Here is a 10,000-nt window from a genome sequence, read left to right as displayed (position 1 = left end):
TGTAACTGGAGCAGGTCTGTGTTTCTGTCATTATTACAGTCAATAGCCTCAAATTAACCCAGTTCAGAGTCACACTTACAGACTAATAACCTGCAGGGAGATTCAGAGCCTCTGATGACATTATTTTATCATTTATCTCTCTCTGTATAAAACCAAGTGTCACACTGATCCACTGGTCCTTTCCATCGCTCGTATCTTAGGGGAAACATCATGTGTTGAAGACAGACAACAGGCGTCTTTCCAAACTCTGCAAGCTGCTTCTGTGACACTGTTGGTCACGTGGAAGCCTTTTATACTGAGAGCTTAATGCACTACAACTTAGAAATATGAAGCACATTTAAAAAAATATTTTCAGCAATTCAACAACTTAATATAGAAAACACAAACTACAGCTCCCATTAAAAGAACTACAAGCGCAGCAGCAGAGTACTTACCCAACCGTAACTTGGTTTTTTTCATATCTTCTCTAATCTTTGATTTTTGCTGAAATATTGGATCATTTGAACATTTATTGAAATGAAAGCATGTGAGAAGTTTAGAGGGAAAAAATCACTATTTGGTGGAGCTGTTAACAACTCATAGACATGTGAAATGTGACCCCGACTACACACTGCTTTTTGTAAGACGTCAAAAGCCAAAAAGGTTGGAAACCACTGGTTTCATCTTTAACAATGTGTTGTATTTTAAAAGCTTGTTATATTATCCATTGTATCAAATCTTCATCTGAAAAGTAACTAAAGCTGTCAAATAAATGTAGTGGAGTAGAAAGTACAATATTTCCCTCTGAAATGTAGTGGTGTGGAAGTATAAAGTAGCACCACATGGAAGTACTAAAGTACAAGTACCTCAAAACTGTACTTACGTTACTTTCCACCTGCTGTTAACGGTTCAGTTTATAAATATCAGAAAATACTGAGAGAATAAGTATTAGAATGAGAAAGAAAAATAGAGAAACACACAAAATTCACTAAATTTCTTCTGAGTCTGCTGAATTTTTAGTCAAATCTCTTAAAATACATTAAATCTCATGAAACACCTTGAAACATTTTTCAACATTTTGTTTTTTAGGAGTCTGAACTGTTTGTTCAGTTTGTGTCGTTGTGAGTCACAGTCGGTGTTCTGATGATGTCTGATCACACTAACATAACGTCCGTCTTCATCAGTATGAGTCTGAAATGTCAGAGACGCTGCTTGTTCAAATGCTGAACGCTGTACGACATCTCAATCTCACAAACAATTAAATGATAACAGCACTGATACACAAACAGTGGAAACAGGAAACTGATGAACGTGATGTAATCTGTGAAGATTCATCATGACGTGACAGTCGCAGTGTGCATCTCTTTCCTCACTGTATATACTTGTAATATTTTACAGGCTTATATTATAGTTACTGTATGTGTCACCCAAGTTAAACTATTCAGAAATGCCGTCATTTAGCATGTGAGTAGTAGTTTATATGATCTACAAGACTTTTTATGGGTAAAAAAATAAAAATGTAAATGTTGTAATTTTTGTGTTTAAGTTTTCAGTTCACAAATCTCCATATCTGAGTGTGAAGAGGAGATTGTCCTCAACTACCTCAAAACTGTACTTAAATGCACAATATGTAATTTCAGCTGCTAGGGGTCTCAATCAAAACAATAACAAAAGACGTGTGATGACGGTGTGAAGTAGCAAGGGATCATGGGAGTTGTTGTCTTCATTGTTAAATAACCAGCTTCACTGGGATAGGATTACTCCAAGAGATCCAGACGTCCAATGACTAAAATCCTTCTTGCGGCTAAAAGATATAGTTATCTTGTGTGGAACAACCACAACGCCGATGTATTATCTTGTATGTGTGTAAGTTACTCTTTGGTAGACACCATTGTAGCGGACAAACACAGCGCCGCCGTATGCATCTTGTGCGTGTTTACTCTTTGGTAGAGGAGGTATGACGCCATCGACAGGCGACCAAATGAAACGGTCCGTTACTTTGATTAAATTACAGATTTCTCTGGGTTTGAACATTGTTGGAAACATTTGGGATAATGTAAGAACACAACTCAACAACATATATAACATAGGTCTAGTTGTTTTTAGACATTTTAATGTGGAATAATTACATATTATAGCTTTAAGTACATTACTGGAGTAAATGAACTTAGTTACTTTGCACCACTGGTTGTTATTTAAAACCAGTTCCATGTGAGTCTGTTAGTTTATTGAAGTGCTTCATGAACGTCCTCGGAGGTGTTTGTCTTGTTGAAGTTCACAGAACTCTGACACACGATGAAACCCTGAAGTCAAAGAAGGAAACATTGATATTCAAACACGCTTCAAACGTGTTTGTGTGACATTAACCTAATGATCATTACGACAGCAGATACTGTTTGTGTATTTATCTCACACCGTTCTACATAATGATCCCCACCATCTGCTCTGTGTGTGTGTGTGTGTGTGTGTGTGTGTGTGCGTGTGTGGGTTAATTAATGTGTGTGTGTTGCTGAGCAGAGATCGATGTGGATTTCCAATAATTACACTAATTAGTTTCAACTTACATTTAAAGTCATCTGCAGATTCAGATCATCTCTTTTTATTTTACTCTACTTTTAATCGCCGGTTTTTATTTTTGATGCTGAATTGTTTTAATGTTTGTTATTTTTCTTTTGTAAAGCACTTTGTAACATTGTTTCCAAATGTGCTGTATAAAGTTTATTATATAGAATATTTAAAGGCAAAAACAAAGAAAAAAGAAGATATTTTGTCACAGTGTTGAAGTGCTACAGTCAAACTTTTACTTCAGAAACAGAATCAGGTTTATCGCCAGGTAGGTTTGCACATACAAGGAAATGACTTTGGCGTTGCAGTCAAAAATTATACACAAAATGATGTAATCCTAAACATAAAAAAGAAATTTACAATAAAAAATATGTAAAATATACTCTGAGTGAAAAGAGCTGTCACAAGTTTCAATTTTAAATGGAAGAGAATGAAATGAAACGTACAAAACATTGATCAGGAATGTGCAAATGTTCATAGTGTAAACAGTATCTGCAGAGTGCAATTAATAATGATAACAATAATAATAGTAATATTAATATAATAACACAAGTTGCTTTAATGTAACAGGCCATGTTAGATCATTATTAAAGGTTTAGGTCTCAGCCTCTAGCCGGAGGGTTTGAAAAAGTTTTCGTCGGGGTGGGAGGGGTCAGCTATGATCATAGACTGTGTAAAAATATGGACGTAGTTACCGTGACGTCACCCGTTGGTTTCTGAAGAGCGGTTTTGAAGCTCAAAGTGAGCCGCTCCGGCCGCCTAACTCCCAGCCAATCAAAAATGGGCAAAGAGGCGGGCCGAACGGCTGAAACAAGCCACCTAGCGGCTGGCGGACCTGTCACTCAAAGCCATGTCCTTCATTATGCAGAACTTTACGGCTTAATAAAATTTAAACAGGTGAGTTATAAAAAAATTCACCCCGTACAGTTGTCATGAAAGAGGAAATTAGCTACTGTTAGTTTGTGTCGTTGTGAGTCACAGTCGGTGTTCTGATGATGTCTGATCACACTAACATAACGTCCTTCTTCATCAGTATGAGTCTGAAATGTCAGAGACGCTGCCTGTTCAAATGCTGAACGCTGTACGACATCTCAATCTCACAAACAATTAAATGATAACAGCACTGATACACAAACAGTGGAAACAGGAAACTGATGAACGTGATGTAATCTGTGAAGATTCATCATGACGTGACAGTCTCAGTGTGCATCTCTTTCCTCACTGTATATACTTGTAATATTTTAAATTTCCTTCATTTACAGGCTTTTATTATAGTTACTCTAAAGTTAAACTGTTCAGAAATGTCCTCTCAACATGATGAGAAAATGTTGTTTATTAACGTATTGCAAAAATTAAGTTGCAAAAATGTTGATACTGAACACAGAACAATATATGCTAGTAGGGACTTCATCAATATTTAACTTTTTCTGGTTGGGTTCAGACTGTTGGTTAATGTTACAGAAAGATCATGGTCTCTGTTTAATACAAAAAAAAAGTCTCAATATGGTTATTAAAGTGCACATTTCCAGCTCTATATTTATATTCTGGGGCTCTACTGGAATATCTTTGTATGATTTCCAGTTAAAAACTCCTTATTTATCTTCTACTGGTCCTTTATGCAGCCCCTCAGTTCAGCCTCTGTCTGAAACAGGCCGTTTTAGCTCCTGTCTCTTTAAGGCCCCGCCTCCTGATGAGCCCACTCTGTTCTGATTGGTCAGCTTCAGGAAGCTTCCTCCGGCTCCAGAGGCCACGTAAACAAACTATAGTAGGGTTCAACTATAGGGGGTTCAACGATAAATGCACATAATCGTGACAAAATAAATAGTGAAATGAGGCTAAAAAATAAGTATATTGCAAAAAAACCCCAAAACAATTTATCTTAAGCTCACCTGTCTGAACTTTTTTCACATCTTTGTCAGCTACAGGAGCAAACAGCTGATGTACCAGCTGGCTTGTTCTCCTTTAACTTGAACTTCCATGTTTCTCTTCACTTGACAGTTTACATTCTCCTCTTGCCTCTAACAAGCCGTTTTCTCCAGTGGTGAATGTGACGTACATGATCAGAGCTGATACCAGGTATTGGACGTCAGAACCAAGCGGAGCCTTGAAGACCTCGAGTCTGAGATCTTCCTCTGCATTCAGCTATGAGCAGTTTAAAAGTAAAACTGAGAAAACTGTGAGTTAATTAATTGTTGTTTTAATTAATTCTTATGCTTTTGTTTTGTGTGACTGTCTCTCTCCCAGAGGGGAAGGTGGAGGTGACGAAGGAGGGGATGAAGCTTTGTACGATGGGACCGGGGAAAGTGTTCGGAGAGCTGGCCATCCTCTACAACTGCACCAGGACAGCTACTGTCAGGAGTGAGTACATTGAGTGTGTGTGTAGTCGGGGTCACATTTCACATGTCTATGAGTTGTTAACAGCTCCACCAAATAGTGATTTTTCCCTCTAAACTTCTCACATGCTTTCATTTCAATAAATGTTCAAATGATCCAATATTTCAGCAAAAATCAAAGATTAGAGAAAAAGTCCAAAAAACTGAAAACAGATTTGTGTATCAGAACTTTGTTTTTTCTTCTTTCCTCTCCCATTAATCATCTCACCACCCCTCAGATTTATCTGCTGACCCTTTGGAGGGGCCCCGACCCCTAGGTTGGGAACCACTGGACTAAACTAGCTAACTGTATATAAAGTAGTGTAAACTAGCTCCACCTCCAGCAGCTACAACAGTAACATGCTGCTCTAACACTGATGCTTCACTATTAATAATCTAATGATGTCATATATAATAATATATCAGTCAGAGGGACCAAACCACTACTTTTAGTAGTCACATGAATATAACACATTTAACAATGTGTTGTATTTTAAAAGCTTGTTATATTATCCATTGTGTCAAATCTTCATCTGAAAAGTAACTAAAGCTGTTAAATAAATGTAGTGGAGTAGAAAGTACAATATTTCCCTCTGAAATGTAGTTCTACTCATATACAGTACTTAATTTCTTTACATGGACAATTAACTGTTTGTTTGTTTTTCTTAACCTTTAGTTATTCAGGGGAATTTCTCTTAGAGCAACGCTCTCACAGTTACACATTCATACCTGGAAGCTGCCCAGTACAACCACAGTCTGATCTGCTGCCACTGAGCAGCTCCACTGGAGCAGTTGGGGTAAAGGGCCTCACTAAAGCATACCTCAGTGGTGGTAATCCCCACCCAGATTTATCCTGCTGGTCTGGGGGATTGAACCAGCAACCCTTCGGTCATAAGCTCACTACTCTAACCTTTAGACCACTACTGCTGAGGGAAACTGGTCTGAGCCCAGGTGTTATGATTCAGTCCAGTCTGAACCAATGAAACACCAACCAAACCTCTGACAGCAGTCTATATGTGTGTGTGTGTGTGTGTATGTGTGTGTGGACCTCCAACTTTTTGTTGGCGCTTCCTGGTAGAGTGCTTGCTGAGCAGTGGTTGCCTGGCAACACCATCCAGTCCAGCCAATGGGCCCAGTTTTGGCAGCAGTGTCTCTTGGCAACAGCGTTGGGTTCGAGGGATTCGTTTCCGTTTGCTGAAGCTTTTTGCTCGTTATCTTCACATTAACACAGAGCCCCAGCTGGAGTTTATCTGCTTTAATTCTCTGCTTTTACGCTTAAACACAAAGTGGTCAGTGTCGGCATTATGGCTACGTTTGAATAAATAAAACCAGTTTAAAGAGAAAACACTCTCAATAATGTTATAACAGCAAAGGTTCAAGTCAGACTAACACCAGATATGCAGTTTCAGTGAGGTTTATTGATCCTAAATGAGGGAAAAGACAAGAACAAACCAGTTACCACAAAGAGATGAATTATTGATAAATCAGCTGGGTCAAGAGGACATTTGTCTCTTAATGTACAACAGTGAATGAAATAATGTGCCAACATCCAGTCTGACATGTTGCTACTACACAATATCAAGAAGTACTGAAATGAAGTTTAAACATAAAAATAAACTGTTTGGAATTTAAAAAAAAAATCTTGATGATGAAAAATCAGTCTCTTGAAAATATGTTTTAAGTAGTAGCCTACCAGCAGAATTAGCACTGTTAGCAGTAGCAGCATTATTAGTAGTGATAGTGTTAGCAGTAGTGGCATTTTTAGCTGAAGCAGTATTATTAGCAGTAGTGGTAGAAGTAGTGTTAGCAGTGGTAATAGGAGCTACTAGTCACAGTATCAACAAGCAGTAACAGTAGCAGCTAAAGAAGTAAAAGTGATGTTAGCACCAGTGGTGCTATTAGCCGTAGTACTAGTGTTAGCAGTAGCAGTACTAATAGTATCAATAGCAGTAGTTTTAGCAGTGCTGTTAGCAATAGTGTGCAAGCAGTGGTGGCTAAAAAATGACGCCCATTCAGTCCAGTTTCTAGTTTCCAGGTTTATTTCAATGCTGTGCAGCCCACTGAATATGCACAGTAGTGTTTCCCCCGCAGGCCCCAAGTTCCCGCTCAGCCCGTAGACTTAACATTGTGACATCATGGATTTTTAAATCACTTTTCTTGGCTCGAGGAAAGTTTTACAAATATAAAACCTCCATGGGTCAAAAATTCACAATAGAAAGAGTAGGACGAGGTGTCCTGTCAACAGTTTTACAGACGTCTCTTTTACAATGGTGGTCTATGGGGAAAAAGCTTTTTGGGCTGCAGAGGGATTTTTTTTTTCTGCAATACCACGAGTGGCCCCTGTGAAAAATTGGCTGCAAGGCTGAGCAGCGGCACCCTATCCAGCTCTTATAATACATCTATGAGTAGTAGTAGTGTTAGCTTTGGTCAAAGTAGTAGTAGTGTTAGCAGTACTGTGCCAGTCGTGTTAGTTGTAGTAGTAGTTGTAGTTTTAGATTTGGTAGTAACCTATTAGCAGTAGTAGTTGTGGCAGTAGTTTTAGTACTATCAGCAGCAGTAGTAGCAATGTTCGTAGCAGCAGTTTTAGCTTCAATTGTCCCAGTAGTAGTGTTAGCAGTAGTTTAGCAGTGGTTGTAGTAATAGCAGTTTTAGCTTTGGTCAGAATAGTAGCCAGGGCTGCCAACTTTTAACGTCTCCTAACCAAGTCGCTCCTATCATCCGCCACACCCCGCTTTAGTCCTGCAGGTCTATCCAAATAGAAGTAATATCTGAATAAATCATTAGCTCCACTGGAAAGCACACGCAATGATTTGTTGTTTCACGCTTTCAGTTCAAATAGATGATGATTGGTTCGTTCATAGACAACCTGTGAAAAGTGTTGCTTTAACCTTTACTGTCATGTTTAGTTCAAAAGCAGACCCAAGCGAAAAACACAGACTAAGAGGCAGATGCAGGTTAACTGGTTTATTTAAAAAGCACTGCAGTGGAGATTAGATGGGATGGCAGAGGGAAGAGGAGGAGGAATGGAGAATGGCACGGCGGTGTGGTTGGCGGAGGAAGCCAGAGAGCGTGGGTAAGCAGGCGGGTTAGCAGGCAGGCAGGCTGGCTGGCTGGGATCCTGAGGCACAGGAGACAAACAAGCATTAATTCAAATAAGCAAACATTGGAAAACTATCACAATGAATGTCCAAAAAGACCAACTAAACCTGAGCATAGGGGACAAGAAAGACATAAGCAGAAAGGGGAACACAGGAAAACACAAGGAAGATACAGAAGCAGCCATGACAGTTATGCTCTACGCCTCAGCCTGTCTGAACTTGGAAAAAAAACCCTGCTGTTCCTTCATTTAAAAATCACAAATTTTTCATTGGAGGACGTGAAGACAAAAAGTTAGCGTGAGAAAAGGCATGTGTGGTGTGAGATCTGTGTCAGTGTATGTGCTCAATGTGTGAGAGTTGGCAGCCCTGGTAGTAGCAGTGTTAGCAGTATTGTGGCAGTAGTGTTAGCAGTATTGTGGCAGTAGTGTTAGCAGTAGTAGTAGTGTTAGCAGTATTGTGGCAGTAGTGTTAGCAGTAGTAGCAGTGTTAGCAGTATTGTGGCAGTAGTGTTAGCAGTAGTAGTAGTGTTAGCAGTAGTAGTAGTGTTAGCAGTTTTGTGGCAGTAGTGTTAGCAGTAGTAGTAGTGTTAGCAGTAGTAGCAGTGTTAGCAGTATTGTGGCAGTAGTGTTAGCAGTAGTAGTAGTGTTAGCAGTAGTAGTAGTGTTAGCAGTATTGTGGCAGTAGTGTTAGCAGTAGTAGCAGTGTTAGCAGTAGTAGTAGTGTTAGCAGTAGTAGCAGTGTTAGCAGTTTTGTGGCAGTAGTGTTAGCAGTAGTAGTAGTGTTAGCAGTAGTAGTAGTGTTAGCAGTATTGTGGCAGTAGTGTTAGCAGTAGTAGCAGTGTTAGCAGTAGTAGTAGTGTTAGCAGTATTGTGGCAGTAGTGTTAGCAGTAGTAGTAGTGTTAGCAGTAGTAGTAGTGTTAGCAGTTTTGTGGCAGTAGTGTTAGCAGTAGTAGTAGTGTTAGCAGTAGTAGCAGTGTTAGCAGTATTGTGGCAGTAGTGTTAGCAGTATTGTGGCAGTAGTGTTAGCAGTAGTAGTAGTGTTAGCAGTAGTAGTAGTGTTAGCAGTATTGTGGCAGTAGTGTTAGCAGTAGTAGCAGTGTTAGCAGTAGTAGTAGTGTTAGCAGTAGTAGCAGTGTTAGCAGTTTTGTGGCAGTAGTGTTAGCAGTAGTAGTAGTGTTAGCAGTAGTAGTAGTGTTAGCAGTATTGTGGCAGTAGTGTTAGCAGTAGTAGCAGTGTTAGCAGTAGTAGTAGTGTTAGCAGTATTGTGGCAGTAGTGTTAGCAGTAGTAGCAGTGTTAGCAGTAGTAGTAGTGTTAGCAGTATTGTGGCAGTAGTGTTAGCAGTAGTAGTAGTGTTAGCAGTAGTAGTAGTGTTAGCAGTATTGTGGCAGTAGTGTTAGCAGTAGTAGCAGTGTTAGCAGTAGTAGTAGTGTTAGCAGTAGTAGCAGTGTTAGCAGTTTTGTGGCAGTAGTGTTAGCAGTAGTAGCAGTGTTGAGCAGTTATAGCTCTTAATTGTTGTAGTAGTAGTAGTGTTAGCAGTATTGTGACAGTAGTGTTAGCAGTAGTAGCAGTGTTAGCAGTTTTGTGGCAGTAGTGTTAGCAGTAGTAGTAGTGTTAGCAGTATTGTGGCAGTAGTGTTAGCAGTAGTAGTAGAGTCAGTAGGAGCAGTTATAGCTCTTAATTGTTGTAGTAGTAGTAGTGTTAGCAGTATTGTGGCAGTAGTGTTAGCAGTAGTAGTAGTGTTAGCAGTTTTGTGGCAGTAGTGTTAGCAGTAGTAGCAGTGTTAGCAGTATTGTGGCAGTTTTAGCTTTGTAAATAGTAGTAGTGTGAGTAGTTATTGTAGTAGTAGTGCTAGCAGTAGTAGTTGTGGCAGTAGTGTTAGTATTAGTAGTAGTAAGAGTAGAAGTATTAGCAGTAGCACTGTTAGCGGTTACATTTTATACTTAATTTCAGTCGGACTTCAATCTTCCTTCATTAGTTTCAATCTG

At 39.3% G+C, this 10,000-nt stretch overlaps 1 protein-coding gene across 4 annotated transcripts in view; it reads left to right on the top strand.

Moving 5' to 3' along the window:
* LOC137171612 (cGMP-dependent protein kinase 1-like) overlaps positions 1 to 10,000 on the top strand; it is a 61,947-nt gene that overhangs the window by 23,593 nt on the left and 28,354 nt on the right. For all 4 annotated transcript variants that reach the window (XR_010924796.1, XR_010924795.1, XM_067575635.1 and 1 more), the window contains exon 3: positions 4,789 to 4,902. Coding sequence is in view for 2 of the 4 variants with exons in the window: in XM_067575635.1 (XP_067431736.1) it covers positions 4,789 to 4,902 (114 nt within the window). In the remaining 2 variants the exon portion in view is untranslated. The remainder of the gene's footprint in view (positions 1 to 4,788; positions 4,903 to 10,000) is intronic.

This window comes from Thunnus thynnus, chromosome 20 (genome assembly GCF_963924715.1).
Source record: "Thunnus thynnus chromosome 20, fThuThy2.1, whole genome shotgun sequence".
NCBI classification, from domain to species: Eukaryota; Metazoa; Chordata; class Actinopteri; order Scombriformes; family Scombridae; genus Thunnus; species Thunnus thynnus.
This window is presented reverse-complemented; position numbering and strand designations above follow the sequence as displayed.